Below are 13,039 nucleotides of genomic sequence, written 5' to 3'. Positions count from 1 at the left end.
CTGAGCGGAGGTTTTCAGCGAAACGAGCCTGCGCTTGGCCTCGCCGATGTACAGGAGTAGACACCTGAAACAGCGGATACAGTAGATGAGGTTGGAGGAGGTGCAAGTGAACCTCTGCCTCGCCTGAAAAGACTGTCAGAGTTCTTGGATGGAGTCAATGGGGGAGGTAAAGGGGGAGGTGTTGCTTCTCCTACAGTTGCAGGGGAAAGTACCTGGGGAAGGGGTGGGTTGGCTGGGAAGGAACAAATTGACCAGGGAGTTGCAGAGGGAACGGTTTTGTACATATTTTTTAACCTGAATAAAGTTTATTTAGATTATTAGAAAAATTGCATTGATGGGATGCCCCTCATTCCCTTTCAGTTGGCTGAGCAGTATGGACCTGTCTTCACCATTCAGCTGGGACTGGAAAAAGTGGTGGTCCTGACGGGATACAAAGCAGTGAAGGAGGCTCTGGTGGATCAGGCGGATGAGTTTGCAGAGAGAGCAAAGATTCCCGTGTTGGAAATGCAGGCGAACGGTTATGGTAATGGGCATCTCCCATGCTTTCTGACAAAGCCTTGATGTTGTTTAACTCTATTGCAAAATTTGAAGCTGTTCATGGTCAAAAATTCATAAGTCATAGGATTGATCGATAATTGATCGATGGCTTAATACTTTATTATGAAATGGAATAGAATGGAATACTTTATTGTCACATGTGACAAGGCACAGTGAAATTCTTTGCTTGCATACCCAATGTTTACAAATAGCGGCCACCTACGGCGCTGAGAAAGTTACAAAGTAACTCCTTTTATTATTATCACATGTGACAGTGAAATTCTTCGTTTTGCATACCGTACTCAAAGTATGCAAAAAGTATAGAAAGGGGGAATTTTTTTAGCCAGTGGGTGGCAAATCCGTGGATTTCATTGTCACAGATGGCTGTGGAGGCCAAGTCATTGGTTATTTTTCAAAAGCGGAGATTGACAGGTTCTTGATTAGTAAGGGCGTCAAAGGATTTGGGGAGAAGGCAGGAGAATGGGGTTGAGAGAGAAAGATGGATCAGCCGAGATTGAATGGTAGAGTAGACTCGATGGGTTGAATGGCCTAATTCTGCTCCTGTCACTAATGAAAATCAGTGCAGAGCTATGCAAAATCAATTTCAGAGCAGATGAATTTCGATGCCAAAGTATTTAGTAAATTACTGCAGCAGGATAACCAAATGGAAACTATAAAAACCATTGAAGAGTGTAGTTCGGACTGGACAAGACTTAATCTCCCCTCAAATGAAACAAAGGAAGTGATTTGGTTCATTTTACATGTGGTTACATGTAATTTCGCATGTGTATTTTTAGGAATTTCCTTTGGACATGGAGAGTCGTGGAAGCAAATGCGAAGATTTACTTTAACGACACTACGCAATTTTGGAATGGGCAAGAAAACGATCGAAGATAAGATTACTGAAGAGGCCAAATATCTGGTGCAAGAGATGGAATCTCACCAAGGTTGGAAACTTAATTTCATTATTTTGCTCACTGTGGTACCTTGTCGAACAAAATGTAACACAGTGGCATAGCTGGTAGAACTGCTGGCTCACAGTGCCTGTGAACTGGGTTCGATCCTGACCTTGTGGAAACAGGCCCTTCGGCCTACTGAGTCTGCACTGACCAACGATCACCCATACACTAGTTCTCTGTTATCCCACTTCTCATTCATTTAGGTTGAATTTAGTTTGGTTTAGTTTTGTTTAGAGATACAGTGTGGAAACAGGCCCTGCAGCCCACTGAGTCCATGCCAACCAATGATCACCTGCACAATAGTTGTATCCGACACACTAAGGACAAATAGCAGAAGCCAATGAACCAACAAACCCCCATGTCTTTGGAATGTGGGAGGAAATCGGAGCACCCGGAGAAAAAACACATGAGGTCACATGGAGAACGTGCAAACTCCACACTGACAGGACCCATAGTCAGGATCGGACCCAGGTCTCTGGCACTGTGTGGCAGCAACTCTACCGCTGCGCCACTGTGTCGCCCCAACGTCTTATAATTCTGTTTATGGTCCAGCATTAAATTGTACATTCATGTACATTTATTGGCAGACCAACCCTTTGATACCTCCGTGCCTGTTACCTCAGCCATGGCCAACATTATCTGCTCTATAGTGTTTGGAGAACGATTTGACTACAGGGACGAAGTATTCCTCACCATAACAAAACTGATTCGTGAAAATTTTAATCTGCTTGGATCTTCCAGAGTCCAGGTAAACATTCAGAGTTAGAACAGAACTCTGAGCTTTTAATTACCTGACATGGTATATGTGTATTCAATGCTTCAATTGTTTCTTTATTATCACGAGTAAAATGCTTTTATTGCGCAGCTCAGCAAGACTATAACCATACATGAGCACAATCCCCCGGTTAGTGCAGAATGTACAGAACAGCCCACTGAGTCTACATGCAAGAGGTGCCATTTTGGCACCACCTTACAGTCCAAGCACCAACTGGCAACTAAGGCCCATTTGACTGTTGTTAATTGTAATACAGGTCCTTCACAGATTTTCTGGCAACTGGTGGTCCAGCACCTCCTTTAATTCGGGTAAAATTACGAGAGCGCACTTGAAATCCCTTCTGGAAGCCCCCCCACCCCCCCCAATAAATGTGCCCCCGGGTGAGGTGGTGAGAGTATTGAAGTCAGGCCAATGAAAGTAAGAATGTCATTGTTCCATTTTGTGATCTACAACAATAAAACACTCTTGACTCATGATGACATACCAACTGTGAATGCAAGGCAGATTAATCAAAGATAGACACCTTAATAGATAAGGATAAGAAAATAACTGCAGATGCTGGTACAAATCGATTTATTCACTAAATGCTGGAGTAACTCAGCAGGTCAGGCAGCATCTCGGGAGAGAAGGAATGGGTGACGTTTCGGGTCGAGACCCTTCTTCAGACCCTTCTTCATAAGGATATCTTTCTTTCCCTAAGGGATACACTGGTGAACCAAATGGTGCACTGAATATGTTCTATATTCCTCAGATGTACAACGCGTTTCCTTTCCTTGGCTTTCTACCGGGCACGCACAAGAAAATCTTTCAAAATCGAACACAAATGGTTCAGCTCATCCTGAATTTCTACGAAGAGCATCAGAAAACTCTGAATGAGAATGATGTTGGGAGCTTGATCGATGCTTTCTTGGTAAAACGAGAAGAGGTACTGAATTACTTTACTAAAGATTTTTAGGGAGTAACGGGTTATGGGAGAAGACAGGAAAATGGGGTTGAGAAGGAAAGATAATCAGCCGTGATTGAACAGCGAAGAAGACTTGTTGGGCAGAATGGCTTAATTCTGCTCCTACAACTCATGAACATGAACTTATGACATAGCATCCTCAGTAATTAAATTAGAAAATGCTGGAAGTACTTAGTAGGTCAGCCAGCATCTGTGGGAGGGGAAACAGAGTTAACGTATCAGGTCCAAGCCCTTCACCAGTTCTGATGAAATATCTTTGACCTGAAATGTTAAACAGTTTCTCCACCCACAGACACCGCCTTACCTGCTAAGTAGGTGACACAGTGACCCGGGTACGATTGTGACCCCGGGTGCTGTCTGTACGGAGTTTGTACGTTCTCCCTGTGACCAAGTGGGTTTCCTCTGGGTGCTTCAGTTTCCTCCCACATTCCAAAAATGTGCAGGTTTGTTGGTTAATTGGCTGTTGTAACTTGCCCCTAGTCTGTAGGATAGAACTAGTGTATGGGTAATCGCTGGTCAGCGTGGATTCGATGGATCGATCCTGTGTCTCTGGCGCTAGGAGGCAGAACTCTACTGTGGCGCCACTGTGCCGCCCATTTTCTCCATCATGTCCCACTTCCCCCATTCACCCTGCTTCCTACATGCAGAGGCATGATGGGTTGAATGGGCTTTCACCCTTCTTTGAATTATATTACGCTTCCAACTCTATGCATCAAATGCCCATAATTTTGTTAAATTATCAGTATTAATTGAAGAAGGTATATATTCAATAATATGTCTGAAGAAAGGTCCCGACCCAAAATGTCACCTATCCATTTTCTCCAGAGATGCTGCCGGACCCGTTGAGTTACTCCATCAAATTGTCTATCTGAAGTATATATTCATGCAGGTTTATGTCAGGTATGATTGTTTATGAGGACATATTTAAACCATCCTACTAGTACCATTGGTGACTGTCACAGATTAATTGAATGGGTTTTACTCAGTGGTAGTCATAGAGAGTCATGGAAACAGGCTCTTCAACCCATTGAGTCAACAGCAACAATTAACCGCCCCTTTACACTATTCTTACACTAATCCCATTTCCTAATCTCCCCACATTCCGATCAACTCCCCCCTGAATTTACAATTCACCTGCACACGAAGCACAATGTCACAGCTTCCCACCGAGTCCGCGCTGACCTACGATCACCCTTATACTAGTTTCATCCTACACACTAGGAACAATTTACAGAACCCAATTGACCTACAGACCCGCACGTCTTCAGAATATGGGAGGAAACCGGAGCACCAGGAGAAAACCCACAGGAAGAACGTGCAAACTCCACACTGACAGAACCCGAGGTCAGGATTGAACTGAGGTCCCTAATACCGTGAGGCTGTGAGCTCCATCGCTTGTGACACTGTGTCGCCCTAATTCGTATTTTCGTAAACACCAGCCTGATACCACTGGTTCCAAATGAAACTAATTTCATATTCTATTCTTTTAATTTTAAAGGAATCAAATAATTTGGATTCCTATTTCCATGACAATAACTTGGTAACTTCAGTAACCAACCTATTTGCTGCTGGAACTGATACCTCCTCCTCCACACTGCGCTGGGCTATCCTTCTGATGATGAAGTACCCAGAAATTCAGAGTAAGAGTGTGTTTAAATCCATCTGAATAACATATTACATTGGCAAAATTCATGCACTGCATTTCAATGGTGTAAAGCAATTCACAGCAGAGAGACGATGACTTACATTAAGGATAGGGGCTTTATGGCAACTTATTTACTCATCTGATCAATGTGTGTTGAGACCATTTTGGGATTTTAACAAATCAATTAAAATTAACTAATAAATGTCAAGTAGCTACAAAGCACAAAATGTTGTAGCAAAGGTGGCAGAGTGGCACGGTAGTAGAGTTTCTGCCTCACAGCGCCAGAGACCCTGACTACGGACGCTGTCTGTACGGAGTTTGTATGTTCTCCCTGGAACCACGTGGGATCTCTCCGGGTGCTCAGGTGTCCTCCCACATTCCAAAGACATGCAGGTTTGTAGGTTAATCGGCTCCTTTAAATTGTCCCTAGTGTGTAGGATAGAACTAGTGTACGGAGTGATAACATAGTCAAGTCAAGTCAAGTCAATTTTATTTGTATAGCACATTTAAAAACAACCCATGTTGACCAAAGTGCTGTACATCTGATTAGGTACTAAGGAAAAAAAATGAAACATACAGTAGCACGCAAACAGTTCACAGCGCCTCCTCAATGAGCCTCAAACGCTAGGGAGTAGAAATAGGTTTTGAGCCTGGACTTAAAGGAGTCGATGGAAGGGGCAGTTCTGATGGGGAGAGGGATGCTGTTCCACAGTCTAGGAGCTGCAACCGTAAAAGCACGGTCACCCCTGAGCTTAAGCCTAGACCGCGGGATAGTGAGTAGCCCCAAGTCGGCCGACCTGAGGGACCTGGAGTTAGAGAGGGGGGTTAGAAGATTTTTGATGTAGGGGGGGGAGTGTCCATTTAGGGCTTTATACGTGAATAGGAGGAGCTTGAAGTTGATTCTGTACCGTACAGGGAGCCAGTGGAGAGAGGCCAGAATCGGGGTGATGTGGTCCCTTTTACGGGTACCCGTCAGGAGTCTCGCTGCGGCGTTTTGGACCAGTTGCAGGCAGGACAGGGAAGATTGGCTGATCCCAGTGTGTAGGGAGTTGCAGTAGTCCAGGCGGGAGGAAATGAAAGCGTGAATGATTTTTTCTGTGTCGTCGAATTGGAGGAAAGGTTTGATTTTAGCTATGGTTCGAAGTTGGAAGAAGCTGGCTTTTACCACAGCGTTGACTTGCTTATCAAATTTTAATGCAGAGTCAAATATCATGCCGAGGTTTTTGACATGCGGTTTGACTAGGCAGGATAGACTTCCAAGACTGCCTGTTATCGATTTGATGGAGTCGGGGGGGCCGAATAGGATGACCTCAGACTTGCTCTCATTTAATTGGAGGAAGTTCTGTGCCATCCAACATTTTATGTCCTCAAGGCAGTGTAAGAGGCTGTTTAAATTTGACTGGTTGTTGGGTTTCAGGGGGAGGTAAAGCTGAGTGTCATCGGCATAGCAGTGGAAAGAAATGCCGTGCCTTTGAATGATTTGGCCAAGGGGGAGCATGTATAGAGAGAAGAGAATGGGGCCTAGGATGGAGCCTTGTGGAACTCCGCAGGAGAGGCTAGCTGGAGCAGAGGAATAACTGCCCATGTTGATGGCGAAACTCCTATCTTTGAGGTACGAAGCGAACCAGCTCAGGGCAGTGCCATCAATGCCAACCGCGTACCGGAGACGGTCAATAAGGATGGTGTGGTCCACTGTATCGAACGCTGCGCTGAGGTCGAGAAGGAGCAGGATTGCACAGTTGCCGGTGTCGATGGCGAGAAGCAGGTCGTTGTGTACCTTCAACAAGGCAGACTCTGTGCTGTGGTGGGCTCTGAAACCTGACTGGAAACTTTCCAGGATGGTGTTTTGGTGCAGGTAGGGCACTAATTGGTTTAGAATTGCCTTTTCAAGGACTTTTGACAGGAATGGCAGTTTGGAAATGGGTCTGTAGTTGCTAGGCAAGGTGGGGTCTAGGTTAGGTTTTTTCAGTAGGGGCTGGACCACCGCGTGCTTGAAACTGGTTGGAACAGTGCCAGTGGCCAGAGAACTGTTGATAATAGAACTTGTGTGAACGGGTGATCAATGGTCAGCACGGACTCAGTGGGCCGAAGGGCCTGTTTCCACCCTGTATCTCTAAATTAAACTAAACTGGTCAGACAGCTTCAGCTGTAGAAGGGTCCTGACCCAAGACACACCTGTCCACGTTCTGCAGAGTTACTGCCTGACCTGCTGAGTTCCTCCAGCACTTTGTGTTTTCTTTTGTAAACCAGCATCTGCAATTGTTTGTTTCTACATCTGTGGACAGGCACCCTTTCAGGGCAGGACCTTCTTCAGACTCGTCTGTTAAATCTGAAGAAGAGTCCTGACCTGAATCATCATCTGTCCATTCCTTCCACAGATGCTGCTTGACGTGCTGAGTTCCTCCAGCACTTTGTTTTGGTCCTTGAATATATAGGCTGCTTTTCCGAAGCAGCGTGATGTATGGATGAAGTCGATGGTTGCGAAGGGAGGCTGGTGTGTGTATTTCCTGGAACAGTCCAAGAGAGCAGTGAGGCTGAAACCTCTCCCCATACACACCCATCCTGCCTCCACAGACGCTGCCTAACCTGCTGTGAATTTTCTATCATTTTTCTGTTTTTATTTCATATTTCCAACATTTGCAGTTATTTGTTTCTTGATTGCAGTGGAAACTGAAGTGTTATTTCCTTTAGGAAATGTGCAAGAGGAAATTAATACAGTTATTGGGATAGAGAAAGCGCCCCGAATGGTAGATCGGAAGGGAATGCCGTACACTGACGCCGTTATACATGAGGTCCAGCGATTTGCCAACATCCTCCCAATGAACATTCCACATGCAACCACCAAGGATACTCACTTCAGGGAGTTTTTCATTCCAAAGGTAAAGCCTTCAAAGAATGATCTTAAATGCAGATTTCAAGTTGAAAAACTGAATGTTCATATCAAAGTATAGCCACAAACTATAATCAGCGTAGGATCGCGTACAGCAATGGAGGCTACAGCAGCCATGACAAACAGCTTGGGTGAATTCTCTGGAGATTCTGAGCATCCAGGAAGGAGCATCTTTGGGCAGCTCAGTGGCACAATGGTAGAGCTGCTGCCTTATAGCACCAGAGAACCGGGTTCCACCCTGACTACGGGTGCTGGCTGCACAGAGTTTGGACGTTCTTCCAGACCGCGTGGGTTTCCTCTGGGTGCTCCAGTTTCCTCCCACATGTACAGGTTTACGGGCTACTTGGCTTCAATACAAATTGTATATTGTCCCAAGTGCGTAGGATAGTGTTGGCGTACAGGGTGATTGCTGGTTGGCGTGGACTCGGTGAGCCGAAGAGCCTGTTTCCGCGCTGTATCTCTAAAGTCTCTCGTAAAGATATTCAACTACCGATCCAGGGCACTGAAGTGAGATCTTGAGCTTCGAGAAACTTAAGCTTTTAATCAAGAAAGGCAAGTGGATAAGAGGTAAACGACTACAGTCAGTGACGAGAGCGCATGAACGTAGTTAAGGTAGATTTGGAATATTTCTTTACTTTTTGGGAATTGGACTAGATGATTAATGCAGTCTGAAGAAGGGTCCCAACTCATTTAGCTCTGACCACCTAACACCCAAAGGTCTGGGAATCGTCTGGTATCTTCCTACCTGGGTACTCCAGCATTTTACATCTATTTTTTTGTAAACCAGCATTTCCAGTTCCTTGTGTGTGTGTGGGTGTCTCTCTCTCTCTCTCATTTGATTAGTACAAATTTAGACTTGTTAAATCTAAGTTTAGGGCTGATATTGCTCATTTCTAGGACCCAGCTCAGCGCTGTAAAGATTTGTATTTGTATAGCACCTTGCACTTCTCTTTCAGGACTTCCCAAAGCTCCTTACAACCAAGGATGTATTTTTTTAAGTAGAGTCACAGGACAGTCAATCTACTAACAGCAACTCCACTAGCAGCAATGTAATGTCCAGAATGACACAGTGGTGCAGCTGATAGAGCCGCTACCTCACAGCACCAGAGGCCCTGGTTCGATTCTGACTTCGGGTACTGACTGTGTGGAGTTTGCACGTTCTCCTGGTGACCTCATGGGTTACTTCTGGGTGCTCCAAATTCCTCCCACATCCCAAAGATGTGCGGGTTTGTAGCCTAATTGGCCCGAGTGTGTAGGGAGTAGATGAGAAAGTGGGATAAAATAGAACTAGTGTGAATGGGTGATGAATGGTCGGCGTGGACAGAAGGACCTGTTTCCATGCCGTATCTCTCTAAACTTCAAATAATAATCCTTCGATAACTATCTTTTGAATACGTATTAGCCAGGAAATGCCTTAAAATTATTGACCCCGCAAAACAACGCAATGGTATAAAAACCTTGGGGTTTACCTCTGTGAATGAACTAAGTTGGCCAAACGGCATACGTCCATTGGTAGCCTAAACATCAGCCAAGATCGAATGGCGAAGCAGTCTCGATGGGCTGAAGGGCCTAAATCTGCTCCTTTGGCTTGTGAACATAAAATTCAAAAGATATTTTCTACCGGGTGGGATCTGTGCAAGTGGGCAATCTCTTCGTTACTCACAGTGATGGCCCCTACAAGGCATTGTTTCTCAAGTGTCCATGGAATGCCTCTTAATCCCGCAATCGCATAAGGGTGCCAGGGGTTATGGGGCGATAGTAGGAGAATTGGATTGGGAGGGAACGATGGATCAGCCATGATTGAATGACGGAGTAGACTTAATGGGCCAAATGGCCTAATCTAGAACTTATGAATTTATGAACTAGAAATAGGAACATGCTTTAAAGTTGTGGCTCTGGCGTTCACTTTCTCTTTTGTTTTGAAGGGAATGCAAGTGATCCCCCTGCTCTCCTCTGTCCTCCATGATAAAACTCAATGGGAAACACCAAATGACTTCAACCCTTCTCACTTCCTGGATGCTGAGGGGAAGTTTGTGAAGAGGGATGCCTTCATGCCTTTCTCTGCAGGTAGCGACTCAGTGGAATAGTTTGATCAACCCACTTGTTGCAACATCATCATTTCTCTACATGCGTCGGTCAAAACTTTGCTGAGAAACATTAGCAATTACCCATGCAACCGACAACGTTCCCCAATAGTCCAATGGTACTTTTTTGTCATGTACACCTAAGTACAGTGATATTTGTTTTGCATATAGGTCAGTGACAATCCTCCTATATATTAGGCACAATCATACTAAGTACCAACGTGCTAGATGGTAGACCACATTGAGTCAGTACACAAGAGTTGCCACATTTTAGGCACCAAATTGTACCCTTTAAGTCCAATTTTTTAAAATAAATGTTAGAGTCGTAAATTGGCCATGAAGGCCCGTTGTCCTAGCAATGGCAGTTGTGTACCTTACAGCAAGTTCAATATTTCCAGTAGTTTTCAATGTCAAACAGCCACCATTTAAAGAAGATTTAAAGCATTTAAAGTCTGAAGAAGGGACCTGACCCAAAATGTAACCTGTCCATTTTCTCCAGAGATGCTGCCTCACCTGCTGAGTTAGTCCAGCACATAATGTCTATCTCTGGTACAAGCCAGCATCTGTAGTTCCTTTGGATTACATTACACCATTTAAGTTGTGAATCTTCCTGAACTACTTGTTTCAGGTTAAACCTGGCACGGGACATGTTTACAGAGTTCAAATATATTTGTTTATATTGCTTCAGCTAATTTTAATTAAGAGGATATAATTTTGTTTGTTCATTTCTTTACATGCTTTTAATCGGTTTGTTTTAAAATGATTTTGAAATGGCTTTGAAACAGAATGTCAGAGTTTTTGACAGCTGTTACCATCACTTGTAATAATGTGCATGTCTTAACTAACTGTCAATGACCCGAAGGGCCGAATGGCCTCCTCCTGTACCTATTGTCTATTGTCTATTGTCTATTGAACTGAACTAAACCCAACTGACCTAAACTAAACTAGTTTTTCACTGTACATGTGACAATAAACTAAAATAAACATGATCAGCATGGATGAGATGGGTCAAAGGGCCTGCTTCCATGCTCTGCAGGTTTTACGACCTAGGTCTTATGACTCTATGGCTCTATTTCCACAGCTTGATTTGCGAAGTTGGGGAAATCTCGGAGTCCATCGCACTCCTGAAGCAGAAGCTCAGGGATGCCCAAATGTCGCTGGAAAACATGGAGAACACACGGATGACTCTTGAGAAGGAAATCGCAATAAAAGAAAACAGTATATTTATTGATAGCGAAAAGTGCTTGAAACACCGTGAACGATACCCAACTGTAGTTAGATTGGCAGGTTATCAATAAGCAAATTAAGAGTGAACACTTACTGTTATTTATCGATAATACTTCGATCCACTACGCATACAGAATCTATTCAGTACACTTGGGTGATTTAATATATATTGGGCATTTAGCTAAAAGCAGAAGAACAAGTGAAGTAAAATTGCTACTGAATTGTCAGATATATTGACTTTTAGTGTCTATATATATCTGAAACCGACATTTTCTCTGTTATCGCAGTTAGAATTTTCAAAATTGTGGTTCAATAAACTTGCAGGAACATGAAAGATTTAGTTTGTAACCTGTATAATCTGTTAGTGCTAAGATTTGCACGTTGTTTTATTATTCACGTCACCTCATATTTAGTGTTATTGATAAATCCGCCGGGTGTCAGAAACTTCAGTAACTTAAGCAGGATTGCGTGGGGTAATTTTGTGTTGTAATTTAATTCATTTTTAAAGTCAACCATTTCATGTAAGTGGTTTACTGTGGGTCTTTGTATAATTCTCAGTCACGTGTTTGTGTTACAACACAAGCCTATGATGCACATTGATAAATCAATTAGATTCTTCACTTTTCTTTAAATTAGTGTTTGCAAGCGGGTCATTAATTTCCTTTGAACTGAATGGATTGTTGTGATATTTCAGAGGGTAGTTAGAGGAGAGCACAGTGGCATATCGGTAGAGTTGCTGCCTTGCAGCTCCAGAGACCCGGGACCGATCCTGACTACAAGTGCTGTCTGTAGGGAGATTGTATGTTTTCCCTGTGACCGCGTGGGTTTTCTCCGGGTGCTCCTCTCACATTTCAGAGATGTGCAGATTTGTAGGTTAATTGGCCTCTGTAAATTGTCCCGAGTGCGTAGGTAGATCTGGTGTACGGTGATCATTGGTTGGCGTGGACTCAGTGGGCATGTTTCTTCACTGTATCTCTAAACTAAACTAAATTAAGTTAAGACTCAACTGTATTACTGTGGCTCCATACACAGGCTGGAGAGGGTGTGTGAGAGGGTTTCCTCCCACACATCAAAGATGTACAAGTTGTAACTTAATTGGCTCTGGTAAAAATGGTCACGTGTCCCGAGCGTTTGGCGGATCACCGGTCGCCTAGGACTCAATTGAACGACCTTGGATTGTTTTTGTTTCCAGCCTGTTTTTTTTACAACAAATACTTTATTCCAAAACAAAAACAAACATACAAAGTAGTAACACGATCAAATCAAAAGCTGCCTGTATTGGGAGTTTACAAACAAAACAATTATCAAATTAAAATTCCGCCAACTTTGTCAATAATACATTCAACCTCCCGCGGCGACCAGCGTTCACGGAAGGCCTCCATCGTCCCCCGTGGACACCGCGTGTTACCTCTCCGGGGACACGCGAGCACGGACGGAAGAGGGGCAGGTAGCCGACCCCTGTGCGGCCGTCGACTACCCCGCTACCTGGACCAGCAAATGGCCATCTTGGTCAGGCCCAGGTGCAGACCAACAGGGAGACCCCCTCCTCTCTCCCAACCCTCCCCCCTCTGTACCATGTGCGCAAACATCAGGAGCGTAGGACTAAAATGGAGCCAAAAATTGAGGAGCCGCCCCTTCAGATACTCGAACAGGGCTGCAACCTCTTACACCGTAAATGCAAATGATACACGGTCTCTTCCTCACCGCAGAAGTGACAGGCAGCCGGCGAGTTCATGAAGCAGCTCAAGTACCTGTTGCAGTCCACGGCTTTATGCAACACTCTCCACCCCAGGTCCCCGATGTAAAGGGGGAGGACTCCCTTATAGAGAGACCTCCAATAGACAATAGGTGCAGGAGTAGGCCATTCAGCCCTTCGAGCCAGCACCGCGATTCAATGTGATCATGGCTGATCATCCACAATCAGTACTCCGTTCCTGCCCTCTCCCCATACCCCTGAC

General features: G+C 44.4%; 1 protein-coding gene across 1 annotated transcript; it reads left to right on the top strand.

The window, feature by feature from the left end:
* Positions 1–360: 360 nt before the first annotated feature.
* LOC144591624 (cytochrome P450 2K1-like) lies at positions 361–11,152 on the top strand (the record flags this gene model as incomplete). The annotated part of the gene is made up of 8 exons (XM_078395682.1): positions 361–523; positions 1,335–1,484; positions 2,084–2,244; positions 3,023–3,196; positions 4,734–4,875; positions 7,572–7,759; positions 9,696–9,856; positions 10,936–11,152. Coding segments are annotated over 8 exons (1,356 nt in total), but the record flags the coding sequence as incomplete, so codon positions are not given.
* Between the last annotated feature and the right edge of the window lie 1,887 nt (positions 11,153–13,039).

This window comes from Rhinoraja longicauda, unplaced genomic scaffold (genome assembly GCF_053455715.1).
Source record: "Rhinoraja longicauda isolate Sanriku21f unplaced genomic scaffold, sRhiLon1.1 Scf001270, whole genome shotgun sequence".
NCBI classification, from domain to species: domain Eukaryota; kingdom Metazoa; phylum Chordata; class Chondrichthyes; order Rajiformes; family Arhynchobatidae; genus Rhinoraja; species Rhinoraja longicauda.
The sequence above is the reverse complement of the archived record's forward strand: the minus strand, read 5'-3'. Positions and strand labels throughout refer to the sequence as shown.